The sequence below is a fragment of the Gossypium hirsutum genome, chromosome D10 (assembly GCF_007990345.1).
Source record: "Gossypium hirsutum isolate 1008001.06 chromosome D10, Gossypium_hirsutum_v2.1, whole genome shotgun sequence".
NCBI lineage: Eukaryota > Viridiplantae > Streptophyta > Magnoliopsida > Malvales > Malvaceae > Gossypium > Gossypium hirsutum.
The window spans coordinates 6866996-6880914 of NC_053446.1; the positions used below are offsets into that span (position 1 = coordinate 6866996).

General features: G+C 32.6%; 1 protein-coding gene across 1 annotated transcript; it reads right to left on the minus strand.

The window, feature by feature from the left end:
* Positions 1-860: 860 nt before the first annotated feature.
* LOC107913886 (30S ribosomal protein S16-2, chloroplastic/mitochondrial) lies at positions 861-3681 on the minus strand. Its single transcript, XM_016842556.2, has 4 exons — positions 3263-3681; positions 2566-2798; positions 2388-2433; positions 861-1339 (listed from the first exon to the last, which is right to left on the minus strand). Exons 2-4 carry the CDS (start codon positions 2696-2698, stop codon positions 1108-1110), a joined length of 411 nt encoding a protein of 136 aa, XP_016698045.1. The 5' UTR covers positions 2699-2798; positions 3263-3681; the 3' UTR covers positions 861-1107.
* Positions 3682-13919: the final 10238 nt, after the last annotated feature.

Below are 13919 nucleotides of genomic sequence, written 5' to 3' on the forward strand. Positions count from 1 at the left end.
GATTTCAGGGGTAAAAAATAATGATGATCAAAGATTAACAAGCGGATAAAGAGGAAGAAGACCTGACAGAGGATTGTAGTAACCAAGGACCTCGAGATGCTTCCCATCTCTCGGGGATCTGCTATTGGCAGCCATCACCCTATAAAATAGCTTGTTTTCACATCCGAACCTAGACAATCGAATCTTCATTCCCATTTTTCTTCTTTCACACATTCTCTTAGCTTTTTACTGATATGATTCGATAACCAGTTCAGCATGCACCACTTTGCTTAGGTTTTGAGTTTTGTTGTTCCTTTAAAAATAACCTAAATAAAGAAAGTGTAAAATTAATTAGTTTTACCTCATCTTAATCACTTCTCTCCATATATAATATTATTGACAGATGTAAACTCTGACGAAGATTATCAAACGTGGCTAAACTATTATTATTAGGAAAAAAATTGATAAAAACCCAGATATCTCGTAATTTGAATAATATCTTATTCCTTCCTCGAAAGGAAAAACGGTATTGAGTTTTCATAAAAAGATATGCTACAATTTCTGAGTTTGCTTTCATATACTAGGTACAAGACTTCTAAAAACACAATTAAGCTTTGTATTCAAACAAAATAGTAAACAATGAATAAAAAATTTCATTTTTCTTCCTGTACATGCACACACATGTATGTATTTCATATCAAACACAAATTTTAAACAAAAGGTGTAAGTGTTTAAAACCAAACATTTGGGCGGTAAATATCTCATTATTATTTGATATGAAGCATGCTGATACACCCAATAATTAATAAGCAATTATACTACTCGAGCAGCAAGCACCTTAATCTGCAGGACTAATATAGAGAAAACAAGAAACCTAGCAATAATTTCAACATGTTTGGTTTAGTATTGTAAAGTTAATTCAAAATCCAAAGTAGTTTGTCATTGGATCACATTTAATTGAACACATCTTGTACGCAGGGCCAGGCCACTGGAAATAAGCTGGCAGTTTCTGCAAATGGCAAATGTTATTTTTCAGACAAAAACTTACAATCATCCAATATGATCCACCTTTTCATTTTCCCCAACTTATACTGCAGAGTGAGGACTCCTGGGGATCATATAAATTTTTCATGCAGAGTTTGACTCATCAACAGCCTCATCATTGCCACTTTTTTCTTGGTTGCCAGCAACTGGTTTCTCTTCATTTAAAACACGACCTGTCATAGGATCAACAGGACGCATGTCACGCGGTCCACCCTTAAGTCCCATTGCCACCATGGGTGGCGGAGGCAATACTCCAGCCCTGAAAAGGATGCGTTGGACCGGCTCTGAAGGCTGTGCCCCAACTGATAACCAATACCTGTAAAAAAAATGACATTATAAATTTTTACTGATTGCAGAGCACAAAAAATTAAATTCTATTATATTAGGTGGTTTCACTGCCAATTAGTAGAACAAGGCTACAGAAGTTGCTAAGCTTATGCACTAAAAGTAATTCATCACATTCTCCAGAACAATACAAAAAGTTAGTACTACTGTAGGATTTTTCTCTTTTCTACAAAACTTTAACATCTCGAGCAAGCAAGGGATACAACATTCAATTACATGAATCCAAGGACCTACAGGAAGCACCTACTGTCTCCCCTAATATAAACAAAAAAGTTGACTTGTAACTTGTTCTGCTTTGTAAAATCTCAATATTCCATGAACTAATTCCATGTTAAATTGAGTTAACTCTAGTTGAACTGAATTGCATCCTCCTTTGAGCAACTCCTCAAGATAGTTCTTATAGCTTCAAGGACTCCTTTGGTATAAAAATGCATTAATAATGAAGCAAATATAAGAGCTGCAAGCTTCCATTCACACTGATTAGTAATTACATAGCATTCAAATATAAGTGTTCATATCTTTTTTTTTAAATATAATAATTTGATTCCCATATTCTGCCAACCTTGATTGCCTGGAAGAGCAAAGGGGGTCTTCCTGCCAATTTCCAACCAGAAAGCATTTCTTCTTCACAGCTCGTTAATCCTTTCATTCTACTACTTTATAACAATAATGTATATATTCAAAATAATTTCTTTATAAATAGTCATACTTCTCACAGGATATCACATCAGTAAGCTCCCTCTTATCCTTTAACTATCAAGGTCAGAGCCTGACATCCAAAGAAATAAACCCTATGTTGTTTCTACTCAACAAAAATTTGAAAAACACTACACTATAGCAATCTTGAAACTGAATCCGTGATGTTTGTAATCCACCACAATGCCTCACAAATTTAGTAATTCACAATGAAAGATACTTCTAATTCTCGACAATGAGATAAAACAAAAAGGTAATATCTCCACACGGGAAAATATATATATGATGAGAAGTTGAGAATAGAGTGAAAGATTGAAGCTTACTTGACTCTTTCAAAGTTAAGACCCATTCGTTTACCTCCGTCTTGGCCTGTACAAAAGAAACAAATGAAATAGAAATTTATTATTAGCAGTTTCACTAATTAAATCAGCTATCCTTTGATCTCAGGGGTAAAAAATAATGGTGATCAAAGATTAATAAGCGGAGAAAGAGGAAGAAGACCTGGCAAAGGATTGTAGTAACCAAGGACCTCGAGATGCTTCCCATCTCTTGGGGATCTGCTATTGGCAGCCATCACCCTATAAAATGGCTTGTTTTTACATCCGAACCTAGACAATCGAATCCTCACTACCATTTTTCTTCTTTCACACAGTCTCTTAGCTTCTTACGGATATGATTCAATAACCCGTTCAACACACACCACTGCTTTGCTAGGGTTTTGGGTTTTGTTGTTCCTTTTTAAGAAAAAAAGAAGAAAAAGATTATTTACTTCCCAAAGTAAATGAGAGACTAATAATTAAAGCTGGCTTCTAGGATTTATTCTGATACTTAAACCAGCGTTTTTTTAATTGAAAGTTAACAAATAGTTTGTATTTCACAAAACAACCGATTGTATTTCTCCCGTGAAAGAACTAAACAATAACAGATTATAATCTGGATCCAATGCAGTACTTTACTAAGCATAAACTTCAGATTACATTTTCCCAAGAAGCCAGAGAATAGCATAGAGAAAGTGATGGGGAGGGGGTTAATTTATCAAAACCCTAAACCCTAGGACGGTTTCCCTCTTATTTCGCACATATTCTCAGGTAATAAACAACTCGAAGCATCGGAATCAGATTTTCAAAAAGAAAAACAATGAAGCCCGTTAGAAAATAGAAAGACATTAGGGATTTTTTTGGAGGAAATTAGAAGACACCTGTTGAACGGCGGCACAGCGGGACGGCGACGGCTGAAGGCTGGAGCGGAGAAGGTGACGAAAGTGGTGAACGCCGGCGACAGATGAACCAGCAGTTTGACGGGAACGACGACACTCCACAGTGTATTGATGGAAGAACGAGCAGGACGACGCAACGGTGATAGGCGCCGGCGGCAGAGGAAGCGGGTGACAGAGCGGCAGCCGGAGTGGAGACGGCTGCGACGGCAGCGGCGTTGGGCAGGTGGAGGTGGTACTGATTTGGGAATAGAAAGTGATTTTTTTTATCATTAGGAAATAAGAAACAGATTTGGGAATAGAAAGCAGAAAACCTAAAACCTGATTTGGGATTAAAAAATTAGTAAATATGTTCGGGCCGGTATGGGCCAAAAATACTCTGCCCGAGGCCCGGCCCCTCTTCCACAAACACCTGGTAATGTATTTATTTGAATTCTTTTCTTTTACTCCTTTTTAAGAAAATAATAATAAAAGAGGCTGAGTTGAAATTAAAGTAATTTTGTTTTTGTTACCACGCTGATAAAGCAATTAGCACTTCTTTTCATTTGATTTTTGGAATCCATCATTCACTCCGTTATTTTTTTAGATAAATTCAATCCAAGTAAATACACAAATTCCTTCACTATTTAGGTTCAGTGACTTTGTTGTTTAGGTTCTTTGTTTTTGTTGAAGATAATGGTGGTAACCGAGGTGAACAAGGTGGAGATGATGTCAGGGAGCCTGTAAATATGGTGGCTAATGGAGGTTCTGAAGGTGCTGTTTTCCGGGAATGACACACAAATGGTAATAGATGAAATTGAGCAGATAATGGGAATGGACGATGGTCAGGATTCATTTAATCATAATGATCTGATGGTTAATAGTAGCATGGAAGGCAACGGTTTTCAGGATGGAGAGATTGGTCTGGAACAAATGCTAATGGCTGGTTTCGAAAATATCATGGAAGGCAATGAAGATTGTCATAAGATTAGTAACTGCTCGGCCGCAACATTGGGCCAGAATCAGGGTGATAATTGTCCGGGCATATTGTTGAATAATCAAGATGAACATAATGATTGTCCACCTGTTGTTATGGAATCTGGGACAAGTAGACATTGAGGGTGGTAATCAAAAGAATATTCGCCCCTTTGGAATCTCTTCAGATAAGAGTTTGGCAGTTGAAGTATCAAAATAGAGTGAGAAAGTCAAAGACCAAAGTTCATTGCTGAAGACTAACTTGGTGCATGAGAAAAATGAAATTCAGCAAAGAAGAGATGGAATTGGAGAATATTTTCCCTCCAATGAGGGAATGTGTTCTCCTGGTCCAGTGATTGAAAAAGGAGAACTTGAAGAAGGAGACATTTTTGGTGAGAGTCTGCTTGTGAATGAGTCAATTGATATACTCTTAGATGATACTGTGGTATCAGGAAAAAAGGTGGAGGAGAAGCTAATTTCTGGAGGCTCCTTTGATGACAAACACCCTTATTGCAATGGAGAAAGCACCGTTAGTGATGAGTTTACTTTCGTTAATACAAATGTTGCTCCAATTGCAAACAAAGTTACACACGGGGAATTTAAAGGAAGTGAGACAGGTCAGATGGTGTCTGAACTAGGAATGATGCAAAGAAAGGAAGGTAGTGGAAGGATTCAGAAGCAAATTGGACACAAAAATAGAGTCATTGAAACTAAATCAAAGGTATGCCAAATTTTAAAGATCTAGAACAGGTAGTAAACTATGTTCACCTCTCTGTCTTTCCTCTTCTTTTCACACATATGCTCTCACCAGGGATTTAAATTGCGGTCGCGGTCGCGTTTTCGGTCGCGTCGCGTTTGTCGCGGTCGCGGACATAACGGACGCTATTGCGGTCACTGCGGGTTTCGCGGTCGTGAATTTTACATTACTTATTGTGTATTGCGGGTATAGCGGGTTTCGGCAGTAACGGTTTCGGACGGTGCCGTTACCGCTATATAACGGCCGCTATTTCGGTAACGGACCGCTATTTAAATCCCTGGCTCTCACGAATGCACATATGAGCAACTGCATTTTCGTGCACCAAAAGACATGTAATGAGTTCAACAGTCTGCTAGAAATCTTATCTGGAAGGTAAATGAGGGCGCCTATGAACTAGGTTATTTACATGTTGTCAAAATAGAATTGGTCTGAGAGTTCTGACATGTGACAAGTACGATTTCTCCTATCTTTTGCACAAGGATGTTGGTCTCAGCAATAAGAAAAAGCAAAAGTCTGACTCCTGCACAGAAGAAAGAAAAGAAAAAGGTACTTCAGTTTGCTATTTCGTATTTTTGAACTTTTAAGTGGATTCTTATTAGCTAACTTTACAACTCATGGTTCAAGTTAATTTCTCGGAACATCAAATCTGCACTTTATAGTCATAACAATTAGCTTTCATGTTTTCCACACATTCTCTCAATTCTCTTCACAGGTATAAATGATTCACTTATTATGGTTCTGTTCTGCAGAAGAATAAACGAAAGAAAAGAGCTGAGAAAAACCGGCAGCTTGGTGTTAAAAGGTTGAAACTGCAGGCAGTTCTGAAACCAAAAACTGTAACATATTGTCGCCATTATCTGAAAGGAAGATGTCATGAGGTTATACTTCCTACTTCTTTAACTAATTTTCTCAAACATGTTTTCTATGTTGGTATGGTATTAAGTGGCCCAAATATCATTTTTCCACACAGGGCGAGAAGTGCAAATTCTCACATGATACAGTACGTTTGACAAAATCTCAGGTATAGTCATCACTCATTTGGCTAGGTACCTTGTTTACATTATGCAAGTAGCTGCATTCTGTTATAATTCATTGTTTACTCGGTAGCCACTATCACCTATACAGGTTGGGTACCTGCTTGTTGGATTTTTTTTTTAATTGACTTATTGATTGTTGCTATTGTTAATTACTATTAGCAACAACTAATAATAAGAGTCCAAATCCATTTAAAAAAAAGTCAAATCAGGCCTAAACTTACAAACCCAAATGGCCCAAAAAAATTAAAAAAAAACTTTGATGGTCCAGTGGCCCACAACCTAAACTGTTTTTAGAAAAAAAAAAAACAAAAACCCTAGTGCCCCTTGCGTCGCTCCTCATGCCACGTTAGCATGCTCGCACCCCGAGGTCTGCCACCGTTAATGCCTCTGCCACCATTGACTCAACCACCACTTGCAAAGAAGAATCAAAACTCAAAGAACAATAATAAGAGCAGGTAGAAAAATAGAAAAAATAATGTTGTAATTCGACTATAAAAGAGCCTACAAAAATCGATTGTAAGGGGGCATTTTTTTTGAAATAGAATCAGAAAGACTCAAAAAAAAAGAAAGGTGATTCTTTTATATTTTTATTTTTTATTTTCGAAAATATATATGATAAAATAAAAATGAAACCTTTTTTACCTTTATCGTTGCTGCCGTCTTCTCCCTCTGTTTTGAAAGACCGACGGATCCTCAGGCATTAGCCGAACAGTTGCGACGAAAGAAGATTGAGAGCCAAAAGGTTCCTTTGATTTTTCTCAAATTTTGGTGGGTTTTTTGATTATTTTGGCCTTGGATCGGGGTTGAGGGAAATAAAATGGCCAAAATGGGCCTTTTTCGTGAACTCCGGCCATCAGGGACGGCCACCACCGTCGCCGACGACCTGTGGCCGCGGCAGAGCAACGGCGGCTCCCATGGCCAACCTAAAAAAATTTTAGAGAAAAAAAAGGGTAAAGTGTCGTTTTAGGTCCAACCCGAAGACTCGACCCGGATCTTCCTAGGATCCGCGTGTTTTTTAAGGGAGGGTCTAATTGCCACTCCAGTCCTTCCGCTTTTTAATTGTTTTTCAATCTGGTCCTAATTCCTTTATTTTTTTCTTTTAGATTGCGCCATTTAATTTTATTTTGTTTTCAATTTAGTCCCCCAATTTGCCAAAGAAACAGTGCGTTTAATAGGGTTTGGTATATTTTCTCATTTAGTCTTTATTTCTTTTCGCGCATTTCATTTTGGTCCTTTATTTTGTTTTATTAGTTTTTTTATTTACAATTTGTCCCCTAAATTTCATTTAAATTTGATTTAGTCCTCTATTTATTTATTCATTTATTTTATTATATTTTAGCCCCTTTATCATTTATTTTATCCCGATTTGCCCCCAAAATTCCACTTAAGTTTTGATTTAGTCTTTCTTATATTTATGCAATTATTTATTTTATTGCAATTTAGGCTCTTAATTTTATTTGAATTTCGATTTAATCCTTACTTATTTAATTTCGACCCTGTATAGATTATATATATTTTATGTATTATTTTATTTATTTACGTATTTGCTTATTTATTATGCCTTCATTTTTTATTTAATATTGGTTTTTTTATTTTATTTTTTATCTTCTTTTCATCGAGCATTTATTTATGTTTTATTTGTTATTTGTTATTATTTTATTATTATCTATTTATATTTATGTATTACTCCTTTTTATATATACTTAAAAATTAGATTGTTTATACTCTTTTATTTGCGCAATTTTTTATTTATTATCATTATTATTTTTTATTCTCGTTATCTTATTATTTCTTATTATTTTTGATATTTTCATGTCATGTTTATTTATCTTTTAATCATGCATATTCCATTTTTTATTTATCTTAAATTACATCATTTATTTATTATTATCATGATATGATTATTAATATTAATTTTATTATTATAATGATGATGATTATTATAATATTCTTTCATTTACTTATTATTTATCATTCTACCTATATAGTTATTTTAAATTATTTCGTTATCATCATATCATACATTAGGTTTAAACATTTATTTATTTGTATATCACGCCTGGATAAATTAAATGCATATCACCTTAAGTGTTACGTTCCTTTTTTTGCGCGATGGATAAAAAAGGAAAAATTTTGAACCAAGGTAAATGTTCATTATTTTGAAATTAGAAAAGTCGTGTTCCTAGCTTACGGTATATGGCTTCCTTCTAAAACCGAGATAGTCGAATATCTATTTTAAGATAAATATAAAAAAAAAAGATTTTAGCGTTTGTTCTCGTTTACTAGAATTTAAGACATTGTGTCCTAACTTACGGGACATGATCATTTCTTCTCGATTAACTTGAAATAAGTCATTTTTCGTGAAAATTAATTTAGTTAAGTAATTTCTTAATTAAGGATCGTATTTTAAAATCTCTTCAAATTTCCAATTTCCGACACTAAAGACATCAAATAATCAATTAGGTACCAATTTTGGGCGTAACGAGGGTGCTAATCCTTCCTCGTGCGTAACCGACTCCCGAACTCATTTTTTGGATTTTTGTAGATTGAAAAACATTATTTTAATAAATCAAACCTCTTATTAAAACGATCAAATTACGAGATGATCGGATCACGCCTCTTAAAAGTGATCGGTGACGACTCCATTTTTCGTTTTTTAAAATAAAAAGTCGATTTCAAAAAAAGGTTTTGACAATTACCATAAAAGATGTAATTGTAGCATGATTTGGGACTGAACGAGATGCTACTATTGGTCTTGGTACAAATGAGAGTGATGTTGTTGGAGCTAGTGGTGATGATGCAGATGCTTTGAATGCAGATGTTTGAGCAGGAGCTGGTGGAGGTGTACTCTACAAAATTCACATATTAGGGGTTCTCAAATTAGCTAACAATTACATTAGAATTTTTAGTCATGAAAACACTAACGTAGATGAAGTTTGACAGCTTCTGGAGTTGTGTCCAACCATGAAACATTTGTGGCATTTTGTCGTTGTGTCCAACCATGTAACATTTGTGGCATTTTGTCTTTCTCCCTTTTCTAGACAGTTTACTCTCGCTCCTCTCTCTCTCTCTCTTCTTTTACTTTGTTCTTTTTTGGTCTCCCAAGCATTTTCCTTAAGATGGGGGGTCAATTGGTCCCATATCAATTTTATACCAAAATTTTTCGCTAGAGACAACAGGCAATACAAAGACATACAACTTTTCAAACATACCTTTTTTAAACCCCGGTTAGTGCATAGGTACCAAAATAGGTGATAGGATATAAGTTTAGGTAACAGCTAGGTACAAAAAAGGTTCTAAGTACTGGCTAGGCACTTTTGGATAAGTTCACTACATGTTAACTCTTAAAATGTAATCTATTTACTTTTATTTCCGGGAAGTTAGTATTCTACTTTTTGAATTTAAAAATGTAAGTATTATTGTTAATATCATTAAAATTCTTATGTTAAATTCAAGTTCATTATCGACGTTTTTTTTACATGACTATAAAGTAAGTATTTTTTTTATTTCAAAATGGTACATTATTATTTAATAATGTTAATAATTGAATTTAAATTTAAAATTTTAAAAATTAAAAACACTAAATTCTAAATTTAGTTGGAGCATATTTTAACTTATATTTAATAATAGTAATTGAACACGCGAATGCATGAGGGATGATCGGCGTGCAATGGTGCCAGGCAAGTCGAACGATCAAAGGCTTGTATGAATGATTTGTGTGGAGCGGCAGGGGATGGGTTTAGGGTAGGTTTTTTAATAATAATGCTTTACTTTGTAAAGATAAACTATTTAGTTGTTGAAGTAATTTTTTGTCATTCAAAATAAAATGTTTGTAATTAGCTTTTATTTTAGTTATTTAAGAGTTAAATTTTTATCAGTTGGTTAATTGCACATGTCATATCATGTTTGTATTTTCATTTTAGTCACTAAAAAAATATTTTTTTAAGTATTGATTGAGATAATAAAAATCGTGGATTAAACTGAAAAAGTGGTAGAAACTAAAATAATACAGAAAAGTTATCAAATTCTACTTGTTTATCCATTGCCGAAAATAATCAACGGATAAAAAATTTTCAATAATTTATTTAATTTATTTTGATGTTTTGAATTTATTTTCAAAAATTATCTATGAAAATTATTGTCTTTAATAGTTGTCAATGAAACTCAAATTTTGATTGATTATATGATATTAAATCTTCCATGCTAAGCTAAAAGTAAAGAAAAATTCTTTTAATTTGTAATGACCTTATAGTTAGGGGTGTCGGAAAGTGCATTCCCGGGGCTCTGTTCCCGTAAATCGGACTCGTAAATATTTTTAATAAATATTTATAAAGTTAGTTGTGTAGTTAATTAGGTTTCAGTTAAATGAATTTGCATGAATTAAGAGTTATTATAGTTTAAGAACTAAATCGCGTATAGGGTGAAAGTTGAATTATAAATTAAAAATCAATTGAGGGGTTAAAGTGGTAATTATACCTTTATATTGAGTAGTGGACGGCATTAATGGGGGTATTTATACATATATAATAGCTAATATATACATGTTATATATTATGAATTATAAACTGGGATTAACATGTATAAAGATTATAATAATAATAAAAGTAATAATAATAAAAGAAAGAATAAAGAAAAAGAATTAGAAAGACATGCAAAAGTTTGAGAAAGAAAAGAAAGAAGAGAAGGATAACGCACGGCTATAGGGATTTCTAAGTTTCAAACTTTAATTGGTTAGTCAATTTAGTTTTTTTTTTTGTAATTTTTATATTTTTAGAATTTCGATGTTAAGTACTACCCGACTCAGGTTGAAATTTTAGCAATTATTAAGATTTTAAATATTTTTAATGTTGAATAGTTTTAGCATTAGGGATTAAATTGATGGATTTTTAAACTAGAAATGGAAAAGGATTAAATTGAAGAACAAATTGCAAATTTTGTGTATTAGGGACTAAATTGTGAAAAAAATTTAAATTTAGGGGTTTAATTGAAAATAGGGAACTAAATTTAGCTTAAATTAAAATTAGTGTAAAAATTAAGGATTAAATGTGAAGAATAAAAATTAGTCTTGGTTTAAGGATTAAATTGGAATTTAAGAAATTATTGAGTGAAAATTGAAATATTCAATGTGAAATTGATTTGTGTTGTATTGGTGTATTTTAATTGTTTGAATTCTGTAGCTAACGTCGTACCGAAATCCTCGACTAAAAAGGGGAAGGATAAAATCGACATCGAATAGCTTAGAATCCACAGTTTGTATCTCTATAAATTCGAATCTAGTTTTTAATTGTTGTAATTTGATTTAATGTATATGGTAAGTTTTTGAGGCGAGTATTTGACATTTTGATAATTGATTGAAATGGATTGAATTGGTATATATATTATGAATGTATTGATTATTTGAATTGAAATGAATATATGTGCTAATGTGAAATTTGAATATTGATTGTAATTGAAATGTGAAATTAAACCCTATTAACTATATCTAGCTAAGTCGGATATAGATAGCATGCCATAGGGTAGGAAGAGTTCAAGGATTTCTTTGACTTCGAGTTGATGAGGCATTGGGTGTCAATTTACTTCGATTTAACTGATGAGACACTGAGTGTCAATTTATATAGTGCTAGGCGCAGTTACTTCGGATTTATCCAATGAGGCACTAAGTGCCATACTGGTGTGCTGGTTGGATCCATGTATCCGTCCGAGTCTAAGTCGTGTTAATAGGGGTAGTTAAATATTAAATTTTTATATTGATATTGGAATGACATGTTATGTGAAATGGAAATGAGATAGAGAATTGAAACATGAAAAGTGAAACATGTTGTGATCAAATGAAATATATGAGATATGTATTCATGAATTGACCATGGAATGAATTGTGCCATTGTATAAATGCAATGTTGATTGATATGTGAAAAGCTATTTATATAGCAAGAGATGTGAATTGGGATATTTTTTAAACAAATAAAAGATGATAGCATTTGCAATTTGAGTATAGTATGAAATGATATGCTATTATACATGAAATTGACATGGAGATAAATTTACAATTACTTGTTGGATAGAAATGTGATTATGTAATTTAAATTGAGCATTCATGTATCGTTATGTTTTAAATGTTCGGATTATAGAAATATCATTGAGTTTTACTTAGCGTACGGTTTTGTTTTCTGTGCGCAGGTTAGGTTATTCACTTTTGATCACCAATTCAGCATCCAGCAACGATCTCGATCTCAAATGTGGTGATGTTGATCTTTTGTGTTGGCATGTACCTAGGATGTCTAGTTGATAATTATTTTGTGGATGAATTGTAAATGAAGTTATAAGTGTTATGTTGGTTTGGTATATATATATGTAAACATGTGTTTTTGTTTGAAGCCATAATATGGTATGTTGAATTGAATCAAAACTTGTTATGTGTATGTGAATTAAAGTTGATGTTTTAGGTAAATATGAGCTAGGTCAAATTGATGGATTTTGGCAAGTTTATAATTTTGATTTGAATGTTGCATTGATGATATAAATGTGGTACCAATGAGGGTACATTGGTTAGGCACCTAAGATGATTGTTTTGGCATGTTTTGAGTGTGTTTGATCGTGTTTTGAATAGATTAAACGAATGGTTTTTGAATTGCTTAATGCCCAAGTAAGTAGGAATGGTAAACTTGTGGTTTAAGGCACATTTTAGGTCCACATGGCCAGACACACGAGCGTGTGATCCTTACAGTGAATTTTTTCTAACTTTTTCTCAAAATTTTCAAATGCTCCCAATTTAGTCCCAAATTGTTTCTAAAGTGATCTTTAGGCCTCAAAGGCTTGAATAAGGGACGTTATGCATATTAATAATGAATTATATTATGATTATTGAAATGTTTTGAAATGAATGATTTAGATTACGATTACTCAGTAATGCTTCGAAGCCCTATTTTGACGACGGATACGGGTTAGGGGTGTTACATAATTAATTAAATTAATTAATTTTATCCTCCATTCCAAACTAAACTCATAATTTTTTCGTCACTTCTTTACCTAAACAAAGAACAAGCAAATAATTTAATTATTTGCAAATAATTTTTCGTTTACTTTTTGCTTAACATTGAAGATCTAAAATTATATAATCAAAATAAATTTAAGTTTCATAGACAATTATTAAATATGAGTTACTTGAGTTGATTTTGTTAAGGATAATATGGAAACATAAATAAAATTTTAAAAGGAGAATAAATTAATTAATTTAAATATTATAGTAACAAATTGGTTGACATTATCAATGGATAAAAAAATTTCAACAATTTATTCAATTCATTTTGATGTTTTGAATTTTGAAATTTCAATATTAAAAGAAAATTGAATTTAGAATTTCGGCAATGGGATAAACAAGTACAATTTGACAATTTTTGTACATTATTTTAGTTTCTATTGCTTTTTTACTTTAATATTTGATTTTTTTACCCCAATCAATACTTCAAGAAATATTTCTTAGGTGACCAAATTGAAAGTGTAAACATGATGTGGCTTATATATTTAACCGTCGTTAGAGATTTAATGCTTGGATGACTAAAATGAAAGCACCTTAAAAATTGGATGACCAAACTGCAAGAATTTCATTTTAAATGACCAAGATAAAAACGCCTTAAAAGTTGAGTGACCAACTAGATAGTTTATCCTTTTCTAAAATATATTTTTTATTAAAAATTCTAATAGAAGTATTTTATGAAATGAAAAGTCAAAAGATACATGCCACGAATTAATAAGCAGATTTAAAAAAAAACCTCAAATTTTGGGCTAAAAACTATAATGGTAGAATACTTTTATGTACCAAAGTGAGCTAAAAAAAGGTTAAATACAAAAAAATATATATTTTAGATGCCAAATCGTGAAATAAGCAAAAAAAGAA

Coding starts and splice junctions, on each gene's coding strand:
- LOC107913886 (XM_016842556.2), bottom strand. CDS start 2,698: ATGGTAGTGAGGATTCGATTGTCTAGGTTCGGATGTAAAAACAAGCCA. Junction 2,434..2,565: donor TTACTACAATCCTTTGCCAG/GTCTTCTTCCTC, acceptor TCTTTTGTACAG/GCCAAGACGGAGGTAAACGA. Junction 1,340..2,387: donor CTTAACTTTGAAAGAGTCAA/GTAAGCTTCAAT, acceptor TTTTTTTTACAG/GTATTGGTTATCAGTTGGGG.